The 16585-nt window shown below is 38.3% G+C and overlaps 1 protein-coding gene across 1 annotated transcript in view; it reads left to right on the top strand.

The window, feature by feature from the left end:
* Window positions 1-597: 597 nt before the first annotated feature.
* LOC124871799 (teashirt homolog 2) overlaps window positions 598-16585 on the top strand; it is a 59567-nt gene continuing 43579 nt past the window's right edge. Inside the window, exon 1 of the mRNA XM_047371366.1 lies at window positions 598-1449. Coding sequence (XP_047227322.1) covers window positions 1410-1449 — 40 coding nt within the window. The 5' untranslated portion in view covers window positions 598-1409. The remainder of the gene's footprint in view (window positions 1450-16585) is intronic.

Below are 16585 nucleotides of genomic sequence, written 5' to 3'. Positions count from 1 at the left end.
GTGCAGTCAACAGCGAAGATAACAGTCTTCCTTGTGAGTGTGTTAGCCTTAACATAGTCATTATATTTTGAATTAAATTTTGAGTTTTCATTAGTTAATGTTGAGTTCTGATCATCAAAATTAACTAGATAAAAAGTTGAAATATACCACTCTATATGACTGTGGTTTCAAATTTTGACTTTGAATTACTGAAATAAATGTACTTTTTGATGATATTCTAATTAATTTAGATGAAACAGTATGCCACAGTGGACATTTTCCTACAACACTTTATCCTTCCACTCAACTTTCTTTTTAGCTTATTTAACAATGACCTTCTGGTGACCAAAAGCTAGGGTTTATTGTGTAGCTTTTTGTACTCCACCTTTTCCTTTTACTCAACTTTTCATCAATATGGTTGCAACACTGTGTACAGTCACTTTTTTTTTTTAAAATAAATGACGTTTTATGGCTTATTCTCATTTTCTGATAGTGAATTTTGGGTTTGTATTAGCTGTAATAAAATAATAAAAAAAAACATAAATTGTGAAATGCTTCTGCAGTTTTGAATTTTATTTTTGAAATATATTAACTTTTCAATGATATTGTTATTAACTGAAATGCACCTGCATAGTCCTACTATAGGCGTGTGACTCGAGAAGCTTCATTCATATTTGTTGGAGATCTTTCAAACTTCTTCCAGCGAGCAAAGCGGAAGCTCTGGAGCAGTTCAGCCTGAGAAAAGCAGAGTGGTAGAAAGCAGCCGCGGAACAAACAGCTCCAGCTCCCGTGTCTTTTCTCTGGCCTCTGTTCCTTTAATAAACTCATGGTTATCTAGTGTAACAAATGTCTCGCTGCCATCATCAAGTCCAGGCGAGGAGGGAGGAGTTTTTAATGTTCAGTTTGTTCTATGGATCGATGTCTGCTGGCATCGCCTCACCCCCTTCGCCTGCACCGTGCGTAATCCACCGCACCATCACCAGAACGCCTTTTCTTCCTTTTTACGCGCACATTTTTATCCACGGCGCCAGAAAACAACAGCAGCTGCTCTGCCTGGACTCACTGACTGACTGACACCCGTCGATCAACATACGAGGCACTGATGGACAAAAGCGGATGGTGAAAAGAGACGAGTCGTAGCCTGGAGGAAGAGGAAGAAGAGGAAGGTGAACAGAGAGCCGCGTTTGAACATCTGCTCCCCGCTTTGTAAACGAACCCTTCTTGGATTCTTTTTTCTTTTCTTTTCTTCTTTAAAAACCACCGAGCAACTCGGAGAGAAATAGAGACTTACACACACTCCGCACTCTCTGCTCCGTGTGTGTGTGTGTGTGTGTGCGTGTGAATGCATGGACTAGCGTACAGACCGCATTCAGATTTCACCTGGACACAGTGAGTGAGCTGCGACTCCAGAAAGAGAAACAAAAGCAAAAATGCCACGGAGGAAGCAGCAGGCTCCCAAACGGGCTGCGGGTAAGCGACCAAAAGAAAACCTTGTTAACACGAGTGAGATTTTCTCTTTTCTGTGTGGAAACCGGTTTTAAACACAATTCAAACTTTAATCCATTGGGACACCCCCCCACACCTCTCCACCTCCCTCCTCCTGTGTGTCCCAAGGAGCCCCCAGCTAAGCAGGAATTTGGTAGTTTATTCAGGACAGAGTTATATAACTGTAAATAACCCGAACGCAGACTCTGAACAGCTGTATTTTCTTCAGGGACATCCGGATGGGACCCATCAGGGTTCTCTTAAACAACGTTGGGCGTCTAAAGTCCAATGCTAAATCAGTAAGGTGGGGGGTATGGGACAAATTATTCGCTTAGAATTTTATATGAGAGTCTCAGTGTATGATGAGCTTGGGTAAAAATACTACGATTTAATGGCATACTGTGTATTAAGAAAAATGTTCAACAAAAATGCATAGCATGAGCTAATTGCTTTCTTTAATAAAATAGCTCTTCTGCTGCAAAAAGTATAACATTCAGATTTATACTTAACTTTAGAATAATAAATAAACCTGTAATATGTATTTATTGTTATTTTCATTAGGATGGATAGACTTAAGCAAAAAATATAAACACCTGCTAAATGAATTGAGTCGTACTTTTTAAATGTTTTTTTGCCGATAGATAAACCTTTATGTCATTCTCCGTTTTCTTAAGTAACACTGGGAGTATAATAAGCTGCTATTGGCTATGTAATTAGTTGGGCTATCTGCTGCTTTAGCCGGCGAGCAACACTTCATGGCTCTCCGTGTTTTTTATGACTAAACATTTCCACACTACCGAATATTCCTTTCTTGTAGGTGGATAAAAAGGGAAGTTGCCGTCTTTGAGCCAGCTGACTGGCAGTGTACAGCAACAGGTGGGGGTGGTGGAGGGTAATGTTACTCTATGGTGTGTAAAGCTGGAGAAAAATGTATCACTCTGGCATTTTCTCTGGCATCTCATTTAACAGACAGTAGAAACTGTTTCTGGGAAAATTTTAGCTATTTAGAAACAGTAACATTTTTAAACCTCGATACCTGGGTTACCGGCCCATGCCTCAAAAAGAATTAAAGGCATAATTGCTGTTGAAATCTTCCTCTATAATGGCATAAGCAGTCACAGGGCATGTTTTCCCTCATGGTTTAAAACTTTTTCTCACAGTTAAATTATAGAAAAAAAATATTCTCCGGGTGTTTTCGATTTGACCCGCATGAAGTGGAGAAGAGAGGGGCTGAAAGATGTGCTGCTGCCGCTGTATCTGTAGCAGATGAACTCTGTATGAACTCTTCATAATCTTATGGACAAATGGAGAATGGGTTACACTCCTTCACACGCACAAAGCTGAACACACACACAGACACAGTAACGTGAGGTCTATCCAGGAGAAAAGGAGTAAAACACACCTCGGCAACACACACCGGATTTGTTTTTTTTGTATAGAAGGTCACAGTACTTGCTTGTTGAATTCTTTATCTTCATCTTTTGATGCTTATTTTCTGATCTCATGTTCACTCTAAAAAATCTAGAAAAATCACAATCACATGCACACAACTCAACCTAACACCACCTCATTCATTTCCTGCACTCCATTTTTTTTTCCTGAAACTTCCCTTAAAACAAATAGCTTCAACAATGACAGAGCTGCTGGATTAAATCCAGATTGATCAAGGGCATCCCAGCGTTCTGAGGATGCAATTATTTGGTTGTGGTGCTTTGAGGAGTTATCAGTCTTTATTACGGCTGCGGATGTAACAACCAGATGGCGATTGTTCTCTGCCAAATAATAGCATCTCTTTGCAGCCGCTTAAGATACTGAGACCATTATCTGCCCGACACACTCTCAGTTTACACACACGCTCGCTCACATTGCCATACATTCACACAGTCAATTTTTTATTTTTTGTTTTCCCCGCACCCGAGGCTTGGAATAGCCGCCTTTTCTGTTAAACAATGCCCCCAGCTTTTATTCTGAGAACTTTTGAGAAGATGCCTAAGTGATCCCTTTACACGCTCTCAGCTGCCTCGCCTGTACTCTGGTAAATGTGTCAGCCCTACAGAGAAATAAGCCTTCCAGAAGAGTTTCTTCATTGTTGAGGTAATTGTCTCCTTTTTGACAGGCGCATTCATCAGTGGCTTAATGGTCAATCAAAAGTTGGCAGGCAGAGTGTTTTCATTCTTTCCTATCCACTACATTAGGAATACTTAATCAAAATGTCTCCCGGTAATGGCTGTGAAGAGTTCATGACTGACTGATCCGTTGTCTGTGCCGATAGAAAATTAACAGCTCGGCACCGGAGAGATGTGGGCCCGCAGATAAACAAATTGTGCATTAATATTTCATCTTCAAGACCTGGGATGTGCTATCAAGCGGTGGAATATTCCTGGACTGTGTTGTCATTTTTTCTCGCGTCCCTTTTTTGTTCGACCCCCCCCCATCCTCCCTCCTCTCTCTCTCCTGTATTCTTGAAGGCTCTTTGCAGCTGTAACTCATTTCGCTTGATGACTTTACTGGGGTTACAGAGAGTGACGACAAATTGATTACCTGGCAGAGCAAGAACGGAGCGAGGAGAGGCGCGGGCTGACAGTCATGTTATAATAATATGTTTAATGATGTGTGGAGGGGGGAACAAGGAGAGATCAGTATTGGAATAAGAGCATGGAAGATGCAAAGGAATAGGTTTCATTTTTTTTTGTGGCGGTCTTAAAGATGCAGCATCTCTCTTGGTGGAAATTGTTTTTTTTTTTTCGTCCAAAACTAAACTCATTCCCAGTTTAGACATTTATCTTCTGGATTCAGCATTCAATTTGCTTGTCCTTTTAGGGAATGTAATATTATGAGACCCCCCGCCCTTCCCCTGTTCACAAATGCCTAGTAATACTTGTGAATGCTTGCACAAGTAAGGCCAGTTATTCACAGATTTACTTCCTTTGCAAACATGGTCTGTATGGTAATTTAGAATGCCAATTACTCACCGGTGCAGAATAGGCCGCATTAAAGCTTTGCTTTATTACTGGGCAAGCATCACAAAGCCAGAGGCTAACAGGCCGCGGGTTCAAGATGGAATTTGTGTATCAGGTTTATATACGGTGTAAACACGAAGCCCTATAAGTGCTCGGGATGCATTTTTGAGTGAAGGGGGCCATATGTTATTCTGTGGCCGTGGGAGTACTCCCCTCACGTTTCTTTTTTTTTTTTTTTTTTTACAATAGCGCCGTGCTTCAAGCCGTTAGCCCAATTTGCTGTTAACAAGATAAATTGGAGAACAGACAAAGGCATTAAGTGTTGCAGTGCCAGCGAGTGACTGACAGCAGCTTGTGGGAATTGGCTAGCAGAAACCCCTCCTAAGTGGGTTGTTCAGGAAAAACGTCCTACGATCAAGGCAGATGTTGTTTATCCAGTTTAAGTAGGAAAAGGGAACTAGGCTCAGGATGAGAAAATCTGCGGGAAAAGGGGCAGCCTTAAAATATTAGATTGGAACTCATTCAGTAATCTCTCTTTTTGGTTAGACTAGGGGTCAATAACATTTTAAGAGGTTTGCTGAACTGTAAAGATCTAAAAAGACATCTAATGTGTTTGCGTTTAGCAAACAAACAATACAATTTGTTGCCTCCATTCTTTTTTTGTTTTTTTCCATGTAAATATTCTCAACAAATATAAAAGGCCCAGAACTTATGTACACTTTGCCACCTCCAGAGTTTGAAAGGATTTTATGTTGACTTCAAATCCCCCTCTGCTGCTGAGCGGTGAGGCACCATGTCAGGATTCTGCTGGGTCGGTTGGGCTCTTAGACAGTTTATTTTCTGTGCTCTCAGCTTAGAGTCAAGCGGGTATGATTTGTTAAATAACTTGTGTTGATTACATGAGGATGATTTACAGTGACAAGTTAAACACTTGCCACTGTCTCTAAACATATGAAGCACACAGGTTTTAAACTGTTTGGCCAGTTTTGAAGGAAAACCTTCCAGTAATAGCACTCCTCTTTTAAACAACTAAATATGCAGATTTTCTTCACTCATCTAACATATTTCCTTGAACGAGGCATGCACCAGTATGAGATTATCAGTGTGATAAACATGAGTAAAAATATGAGTATTTGCACTGCTTCAAAAATAATCAAACATTGATTATTATAGTTAAATCTCCAAAATCTATTTATTTTAATTTTCATTATGATACAAAGATATACATTAAACTAGAATAAACACCGGCTTATTATAATAGTTGCTTATTGCACAGAATATTATATCTATAATATTATCTATATGATATTATATCGAGGAAGGTTTAGTAGTCTTCTTTCAGCCAGCTGACTGGCAGTGTGCAGCAACAGCCAGGGGAAGGGAGAGATGCTGTACTTTATTTTTCTTTGAGCTGAACCACACTGTGGTCAGACAGTCTAATTTTTTGGTATTAAAAAATCTGAAGGATTTAAACTTACGGAACAACAGTATGACAGAAGATTTTAGCTGTTACCCATAACCGGTTTATGCACACCCTGAGTTGTGTATCTCTGCTACTCCACTGGCTAATCTCTCTCTGCAAGAGGCTCCTGTCGTAATATTGCAAGTACCGTAAAGGCTATAGAATTGGTGCATCTTTAAAATAATTACTGTAAGAGAACATGCACATTTAACAAAAACAAAAAAAATCTCACGGCTGTTTGCTGATCGCAACTCAACATTTGGACACCCATGATTTTGATGCTTGGTTGCGTCTTATTTCCTCTGCATTTGCTATAAGTTGGAAATGATCAAAACTATCAGTGGGCAAATGGCAACCACAAAGGACTGCTTGGAAGCAATATTTGGTTGGATATTGTATTTCAAGTCCCATGCATTTCTGCAATGCAGAATGATAATAAGTTTGGCCACTTGCATGGACTCCAACTGCCCTTAATGGCTGAACCTAATGTATATTTTTTGTATTTTATTCTCACAGAGGGGTGAGGATATTGTATAATGGCACAGAAAGAAAAGCGTCAGGGTAATAGTATTGCAATTAGACATTTTCCTGATATTGTGCAGGCCTTTTAATTATTCTTTTAATTATTTATTTAGGTGCAAAAAAAAAATCAAATTTTAAGGCATAATTAATTTATGCTGTAGGTAAGGAGGATTGTATTGTTCTTATTTTATTTTTATTTAAAGATTGATCTAAACTTACTTCAGTAATCCTTGCAATGACATTGTCAAATATGACCAATGACAGCTTTTTCCATTTACATGTTTTAAAAAAAAATCAGAGTTTAGAAAGGAAGACATGAAAACAAACCTCCTGTAGGGTCTCGCAAATCCTGTCCTGTATTTGATACAGTTGAAGCCGTTTTAAAATGCATTTTTTACCACTACTTAAACCTACTTAATTACAGATCACATATCTTTGGGTTTGTTGGTGTACTTCTTTCATAGCTTTAAGAGAACTTTAAGTGAGGTTAAAGAGGAGTGTTATCATTAGCAGTCATTAAATGTGTGTGTTTTCTCTGAGCTGCATTTCTCTGAATTCATGTCAACAAGGGGAATGTTTCGTTTGATCAAATCCAGCCTTGAAAATTTCGCTAGCTTGTGAGCAAAAGCAAACTTTCACTTTGTTGCAAAGCTTGCAATTCGGCAACTTTCAAGGGCTCCCATAGAGACGCTCCTTAATAACTTTCTCCTCATCAGCTAGTTTTGTGTCTGCAGCAAGAAAAATAAGTAAAATCGAGTCAGGTGGAGTGAGAGCGATCTCAGTGCATTTCATCATACATGTAGGTGACAGGTTTAGATAGCCAGGTTTTGTTTGCGCGTGAGGCTGACTAGGCGCTGTGCTGTGTAGGTGATAAGAAGCGAGACTCCTGTGCCCTCCAGCGCAGTGATCTTGCTCTCCAGTGTGGAAAAAAAACAGCCTGTTAGGATGGATCTCAAGGCAAGTTTCCTGCGCCATGTTGCACCTCTCTACAGCAACCGCTCATTCACCTCTCCTTTCCTCTGAGACCTGTACTAGTTTCCAGGCAAATGACACAATTTGGTATGCCGTCGGAGGTGATTCATGTGGATAATGTTTCCGTGTGATCAGTGCTGCAGAAAAGCCACTATTTCTTGTTATGTTTTTCTTTTTTCTCTCTTTTACTCATTAAGTCTGACAATAACTGGAATATTGGGAGAGTTTATTGCAGGGAGGCTGAAACTCATTATTTCTGCCAGACATTCCAAGTACAAAAGAAATTATGTTATGGTATTATGTCGAGGTCCCTACAGATATAATGATTTACAGAAGAATATGGGGAGGAGACTTTATAGCTTAGATTGTTCATTTATGTGGATTTAGAGGATAAGAGTGCAAGGCAAGCTTGCAGTTAATACAGTAGCACTGTGGGCCTGCTATTGATTTCCACAGAGCAGGTACGGTGTGTCGTGGTTTATGGTAAAACTCACTGTAGCTCATATGCTTTGTGTTATTTCAATGATATACATTTCCCACTACAATTTAGAACGTGGTAATATATAGCCTTTGCAGTTGTGTCAACACATAATCTGCGTCCATACAAAGTTGAGATGATTTAAGTGAAGACATCCATCTTGTAGTAGTTGACCTACATGCATAGTCAGGCAGAGGGTATGTATGCTGAACATATGGTTTGGAGGTTTCTCGAAAACAATCACAGTCGGATCAGGTTAGCCTAACCGGAGATGTCTTTTTGAAAGAGGTCCTTATGAGCTCTAAAAATCAGGCCTCTCTGATTTCAGAGGGAGGGAGCGGCTGAGGTTCCTGTTCGGCTTTCATTCAGAAGGAAGAACATTCAATGCAATTATTCAAAATGTAATTAAAATAATCAGGATTTCAATCTCCAAAATAAGCACGGGCTGGTTACCTGTATTATGGTATGCCAAGGTTTTAAAACGTTTCGGCTTCAGAATCACTAAAGTTTTCCATCATGCTTTTCCTGTGGCTTAAAGTTTCTTTACCAAGGTGCCGGTCAAAATATTCTTTGGTGTTTTGGGGCAGAGTTGCTCAGGCGTTTAATAAAATATAAACTTTAGTATAATTTTTGTTATTTATTTTAACAAATGCCCTTTATTGAATGATTTCACACACAAATAACAGTGTGCAGCTGGACACACAAAGCCCCCTGCATTGAGACTGTTGAGTTTATATGTGCAGAGCAGAGACTCTACACTGTTTCATTAGCTTTTACATGTCATATGTGCGGTTCATTTAGGCTTAGGCCTTTTATTGTGAAGGTTTGCAGGAAGTTTTATCTCTGATTATTTGACAAATTGATGCTTTTAACAAGGTAGACACTCATCAAATTGCTTTAGGCATAAAACCTTGTATAATTGTGTCTGAGTATAAGCACACCCTTGGTTACAATGCTGGTAGTCCAAATCTCACTAGCCGATAGGAAGTCAAACAGACAAAAACACCACAGACTTACTTTGCAGCTTGTGGTATCTGGTGGCAGTAGACTGTATATGTCGTTTATGTATGAATGTAGTAAAGATAAACACATTTTTTTAGTAATCTTCCTGAGCACACATGGCCCTGAGATGCTGCGTTTGATCGACAATAAAATAAAACAAAAATGTCTTATATCATTATCACATAAGGTTTCATGATCAATTTATTTTTAAGTGGTTATACTAACTGTCAAAGTTTATCATGGTAATCATAAATCTGGTAGTAATTTCATACCTGGTTTTAGCACACTATCAGTCAGTCCTACACGTCCTGTGGTTCACAGGAAAGAAAGTGCCCTGTTTGGAAAGTCATGGCTGGAAACTAAAGGAGCACCACCCAATGATGTTATCAATTTATGTTTTATTTTTACATATAAAAAAAACTATAAATAGAAGTTATAGATAACATTTTTATTACCGTAAGGATCAATACATTATATAAATTAGCAGCAACAATTAGTAAATGTTGCTTTTCTGAGCTAAAGACAGGTAGATCGTGCTATACATTTTTTTATTTATGTATTAACACTGTGATACCCTGAGAATCTCTTCCCAGTCAATGCCTACTGCTAAAGTTAAACTTCACCTGACGCACAATGATGTTAAGCTTCAACTAATGAACTTACGTGATATTTCTCTTTAATACACAAAGGCCTAAAAGCAGAGAAAACATTAATCTTAAGTTATCCAGCGGTGTACCTGATTTGCTTCTTATCAAATCCTTAATGAGCTTCAATTAAGATTTATTATGCAAATTAACCCTCAGCTGCTGCAGACTGCGGGAGCAAGAGCTGCGACAATATTGTGCTAATGGCGTGATCTGTAACAATTACAAAGGTAAACTACCGTCGCACTGCATGCTCCGTGAGTCTCTGGGAGGTCAGACTGCAGTCAGGTGTTCTGAAGGTTTGGAAAATTATTTATCAGATCTCTGCTGAGTTGCATTTTCGATATCATCAGATCTAAAAGCGAGTGTTCGCACATACAAAATGCAGAGCAAGTCATGTAATGTGTTTCATTTTTAAAGAAAAAGCTGATTAAACAGCTAAAAGCAATAGAAGTGGCTACAGTGAAAAATAATTTTTCTAATAGTTGAGCTTTAAACAAGTCCTAAATACCAACGACCAATCAGTTTGACTTTTCCAATCGCTATGGTTACCGCAGAGGTCGCGGCCAGACTGTGCTGCTGGATGCTTTATTCTGGCACTGTATGAAGTTGTGAACCTTGCACCCTTTGTAACTTCATTTAGCACCAGGCTGATGGCTTCCTGACAGCTTTATGGCCGACATGTTTTATGAGTCGTCATGCAGTACAATTACATGGAAGCTAATTTGATGAATCCAGTCAATGTTCCACCTGTGCTGTTCACCTTGATGGCCTCTGATCGTCTATCTCTCTCTTCTGGGGTCAAACAGAGGCTTTCACTCTCTGTACAATTCAGCCACTTCCTGGCAGCAAAAAAACATCTCCCACATTACGCCTTTTAATACTGCCAAGCTGCCTTTGATATAAATTAATCCTATGATAGAGATTATCAGCCAGTTAATGCAGAACAATGTACTAGAGCGTGTCTCAATGAGATTTACCTGTATAAATAAAGTTGAAAGAAAAATAACTACATGAAATACTCTCTCCATCATAGATATTATATATATGATGGGGAGTAACGATAAGGTAAGATTTGGATCAAATTCATTAAAACTTGAACATGCCAAAAAAATTAATGTCTGATCTGAATTTATAGTAAATAGTTATTAACATCAGAAAACTACATTCAGATGCAGCTGGACCTTTTTTAAAAAAATATTTCATAATCACTGACACTCACTTCACATAAACTGTGTCCACTGCCCTCAATTAAATCGCTTCATACTAGACAGTCATGTGACAATAGTATGGACAACTCAGGAGACGCCATGTGGTCTTTGCATATGAACTAGGCACTGTACGTGTAATCATTACCCCTCTCCTTGTGCCTGTTCTCTGTCTCAATGAACTGAAGGGAAAAGGAGAAGCAGGAAAGAGGATGGCTCGGAACTGTAATTTGTTTCTTATCTTTTGCGTTAAAAAGCTGGTTGTAAAGAAATCTTGTGATATTAAAACACCACAATATTTCTTGCCAAAAGTTTGTTTCATGAAGTGTGATCTTGTTGCTTTCATAATAGTCTCGTTTAGATCACAGTTTTGCAATAAACATGCAACAACAACCCCTATAGGCAATGCGCCAGGATCATGGCTGTGTGTTTTAGATCCCGGAACTGGGATTACAAACCAAAGGGGCATGGCTTAGCATTCGACTTGAGCAACATGTCTAAGATTTTTACTCATACCTGAGGAGAAATTCCCCTCAGAGTTCAGCTTTGTGTCATTGTGATCACGCAGACTCTTTAACTGCATTCAGTGCTTTAAGTACAGGTTTTTGTTCAGACGTTACATCTGCATCAGGTTCTGCTGATCAATTCATTTCTCAGATTATTGGTAGGTTGACTTCAACCCACCCATTGTTCATCAGGATCTCTGTGAACTGTGAGGCATAAAGAACATGTGTAGAAGAAATATAGGGTGATTTAAAACAGGCCTTTATTATTTTCTCTGGGGAACTAGCAGGAAGCTTAGTCTTCAACACTCCAATTGTATCCATGTTTGAGATTCTTATTTTGAAGCATAAATGTTAATCGCGCTCAATATAGTAATTTATAAGTATAAGTGTAATTTATAAGTATAAGTATTTATAATCAGATGTTTTCCTAATATTTTTACGTGAAAACCCTTTGAAGATTATGATCTGAATTAGTAGTTTACAGGAATAGACTGAACAAATAGTGGCATCTATTGGTCAGGTTTGGTTTTCATTACAAAAACAAGCCAATTCCATCTGGGTTGGACACAAAAAGTAACCCTATTATATTTTTGCTGCTTTTGCATACTGTATGTTATAATCCATTTGACCTTTTTCACGAGACCATTTCAAGTTATCTGTCCTTTATTTATGAACAATTCTTGTTTTTTTTTATTGCTTACCCTCTTAATGTTTTAGATTATTTCTCTGCTTTCTTTGTGAGGGTTCTTTATTAATGCCTATATGGAAAGCTCACAATTCTTGATGATTTTGACAATATTTTTTCAACCTTTTTCCCACTGAAACTTCATGCGACCAATTTGTGCATTGAAACGGCATACATTAACCATTTTAAGAAACAAACATATTTAATATCTTCAGAATACGTCCTTGAAAAAGCCTTGATGGTTAATTTAACATGAACATATTGGTCTTTAAGTCTGTTTGTCAACTGTTTGCTGGTTTTTAAAAGACTCTTCTCTTTATGGAAGCTCTGGTTTGAGGGGTAAAACTTCAGCTTTCTAATTAGCAGAGCTTTCAAATACTGACTGCCTCATTTGATAATTTTTGTTAGCAGCAAACAAGCTTTAATGTCAAACTGAATGTTAAGTGACAAGAATTAGTTTTTCTCCATAGCAGGGGGTCCAGTGGATCATGCACTCTATTAAACACATTATTATTCAGGCCCATGAGTCTCTGAGGCGCAGTTTTGCTGAATCCAAAATAAAGACTTGAATTAAAATGAGAGTTGCCTGTTTTGAGATTAAATAAGCTCTGAATGCAAACATGTATCACGTTTATCAACCTAACCTTTTTGTATGTGTTGACATAAGACCAGCAAATTTAGCAACATTATATTTAAAAATTCAAAGCATTTGTCAAATGACAGGCATTATGAAAAGGTCTATAACATGGAATGCCCAGGTGTGATATGTCTTATGTAAGAAAAGACTCCGCCTTAAACAAAGAAATACCAGAAACATGTTAAAATATATTATGGAAATTCTGTATAGCTCTTCTAAGATTTTTTTCTTTGTTCCAGCCACAATACCGAGCCTAAATTACATCTGAGAGCCAGTGTGGCTCGGTGTTAAGAAGCCTCTCCTTAGGGCTGTGCCTGCCTGTTTGTGTCTGCAGTATGTGCTGAGCTAGTCTGTTGAAACAGCTTAATTGATACTCATTAAACAGCAGTGACAGCTTAGGTGTCCGTGATGAATGTAGAATAAGTCTGTTGTACTTACAGCTTGATTAAGGAGAAGCACACAACATGTCGGTGTTGTGTCGCCTATGGTTCGGACTGCGTGCTCTTTGCAGTAACTTGAAGTGATTTTGCAGTTAATCTGAAGCAAAAGTGAGTGAATAAAACAAACTGCTTTTCAAACTTCACTTTCTAATATAGCACTGATTTGCATGATGATTGAGAAAAGATTTTCTTTTATTTGATTTTGATTTTAGTAGATTGTATGGAGAGTGCAACACCTACCAGTAAACTCCATCTCAAAATGCAAAATATGATGACTTCTTCTGTGTTTATGCGACGCCGCTTTGGCATTTTCATACAATAATAAAGTCCGTGGATGTCAGGCAGATGAAAAATGTGCATCTTGCATTATTTCGGTTAGAAATTAGAGGCAATTGGAATTGGTTCAAAATTGACTGTCTTTGTAATGAGTGCATGACGAATGGTCTAATTTAGAGAAGAAAATGAATGCTGGGAAACCAAAAATGTTATTCTGCAGCATTTTATATGCCATGATATTCCATGAAGATGAACTAATTTCACTAAATACCCCATAAAATCTACTCATAATATTTTTTTCACATTATCATAGTTCACACAGTGAAGATCAAGTCGTTGGGGGTGTTTTCAGCTTATCACGTTGATCTGATTTGCCTTTTCTGTTGTCTTTTCTTTGCTGGCTTTGGAAGCAATGCTGCATTTGAATCTTCACTAGCCACATGTTTCAAGGCCTGGGTGGCTTCTTAAACCAAAGCAGAAAGAACCCTCTTCTCCATTTGGAGAACACATGAAAGACGGGGGAATTTCCGTAGGGGATGGATTTACAACTTTATCCTCACATGATTAATATTACACAGGGAGGTCTTTGTACAGGAAGCAGCATGTCTAATTATGGCCCAACTGCGTCTCGACTGAGAGCAAACACTGTGCCAAAGGCTGCCGGTGGGGAGTGCACCGCCACGTCACATGCATGGCTCATGTGGGCGTGGGGTGATGTCATCGTCACCCAGATTTCACGACGTTGAGCTCACAACTGACTGAGCAACCGCAGTTCTAAGGCTTTTAGTAAAGTGCATCCATCTGGCGTATGGCTTTTGGCTTCTCTTAAGCGTTTTGGCTTCTCTTTTTTCATCTTTTTCAAGGTTACACTTTTCTACCAAACACATGATGATGCCCCGTGACCTCACTGATGATAACTACAGTGTGTCTGCACGGTTAAGAGCAGATGCAGATTCATCACCCTCCCCACTTTTACAAGAATTTCAGGGACTCCATGTCCTCCCACGATTGCCTGTTCATCATATATCTCAGACTAGACAGTCAAGAGGTTGCTAGCCAGGCCAGCTATAAGTCATGCTGTCTATCAAGATGGGACCATGTTTCTCTTGATTTTCAGCTGTTACTTGTAATCCAAAACAGAATTCTTAAGATTAACTGAGTGACAGTGAGGCCTCTAAAAGCAAACTATAATAGTGCAATATGTTACAGTCATATTTTATGGCTCTTAGCATGGAAGGCCAAGTGTCTGTGTGTTTGTATGTGTGGATATGTGGGTGTGTTGCAAAGAGATTGGATTAAGGATCTAAGGAGCCTGCATTGGCCCTCAGGGTGTGTAGAAAGTAATGGTGTGTTGCTGCTGTTTTTCATTAAGGTGGTAATGATAATGCAGGTGTACATGTCACAGTAAAACCTGGCTGGGCCCGGTCATTGTCACGAGTGTGCCTTGCGTGTAAAAGGTTTTTGTTCTTAAACATCCTATCCAGTGGTGTTCTTTTGTGGCGGGCACAGTTTTACTGTGACAATATAAACACAAATGAGTTAATACGTATGAATTTCCAATGCAGGATTTTACAAAATACTTTTTTAAGGGCACTGACAATGGCAATTTGTGTTTTGTTTGTTTTTATTGTTTTGGCTGATGACATCAGAAGAAACACAAGAGATGCTCATTAATAATGATATGGCAGATCAGCAAGTTTTGAGAGATGAGCATATTCTGAAGCATTGGGAAGCATTGGATTTGAGTTGCAAGGAGTACAGGTTTATTTGTTTAAGCCAGAATTTGACTCTAATGACCCTTAAGCCCAAATAGACGCCAATTTGATTTTTTTCCATCTGATTTGTTAAATGTCCTCTTCAGCTTTATCACCCTAAAGAGTTAAGTGATTGGTCAGTATTGCTGAACTCATTCTACTTTAGCTACCTGAAGAATGTCTTTCATTTTCAGAAAGGGGATTATTTTCATCCTTCTTCCCTCGGGTGATGATGAATGATGGCAAAGGTGTAGCTGAGATGTTCAAAATTCATGTTCACAAGTCATGTCTCAAGTTTGTAATGACCTAAATGAACATTTTCACATCAGTTGCATGCCATCCAGTCTGACTAAAACAAATAAAAAGGGGGCGTAAAAAGCCCAATTCAACAAAAGAACATTTAACACCACTTTTTTTTTTTTTTTTAGAACATTCAGTTCCACATCAAATAAACCCAATGTGAATAAAAAAAAAAAGAATAATAAAAATAAGGTATAATATCTACCCCAGCAAAAATACAAATTTGCATTTTTTTTTAAACTTGGAGAAATTGGTTAATTGAATCTCTGGTTGAATCAAGAAGTGTTTTTTTTTAAGTCATTTACTATAGAGTTCAGTTTGAGAGGCATTCATGCAGTTATTATTATGATGCTACAACAAGCATTAAGAGCTTGTTATGAACCTTTTATATTTTTATAGCCCACAATCCACAAACATTTCTGGATAATAAATCAAACACACTTTAAAGGGAGAAAATGCACATTTCTCTTAGAGTTGCATTCTGTGGCTGAGTTACTGCAAATGCTGCTCGATGGCATTAAATATTATTAAATAAAAGTACTTCATTAGTAGTCCATGTCCTTTTATTGACACATATTGTCAAGAAACATTACAGGGAGCCCATTGTGTTCTGAGCCCTAGATCACTGTGACAGTCAGCTACTTTTTTTAACTCAGAGGGGAAAACAATAATTATTTACTTGATTGACACTTCTTGATTCTAATAGATAAATATTGTTCTCAAGACCTCAAGATCCACATCTCATGTCCGATTTAGGTCTATGTCAAGTCTCAAGTTTTCAGAGCTCATATCTTAGTCAAGTCTGAAGTCTTGCTTTATGAAACTGAAGTGCGACTAGAGTCTAAGTGCCAAAGTTCTTTATGATATAAGCTGCACTGCAGGTGCAGGAATAGTGGGGCTAACTGGTCGAACTGGGCTTGATATGAGTGTTTCCCTGGCAGTAAGCAATGCAACAGCTCTGCAAGACTAAAAATGCTAAAAATGATCTTAACTATGGAAGGCAACCACCAGACCATATGGTTTTATAACAAGTAGGATCAAATTGATGGCTAATGATCTCTAAAAATGGAATTTGGTCATTCCAATGTGCACTGGCACTCTTCACAAGCTGTTGTATTTTATTCCCAAAATTTTCCAAATATCCATACAATGTTCACATATACTGCTAAATGTTTTGCTGCAGATATGCAGAATACAGGTTAGGGTTGCCAATACTAAGAAAAATATTTGATACTCAATACTATTTTCGATTCTGTTGCTGCATTTTTTGAAGGT

The sequence above is a fragment of the Girardinichthys multiradiatus genome, chromosome 1 (genome assembly GCF_021462225.1).
Source record: "Girardinichthys multiradiatus isolate DD_20200921_A chromosome 1, DD_fGirMul_XY1, whole genome shotgun sequence".
Lineage (NCBI taxonomy): Eukaryota > Metazoa > Chordata > Actinopteri > Cyprinodontiformes > Goodeidae > Girardinichthys > Girardinichthys multiradiatus.
This window is presented reverse-complemented; position numbering and strand designations above follow the sequence as displayed.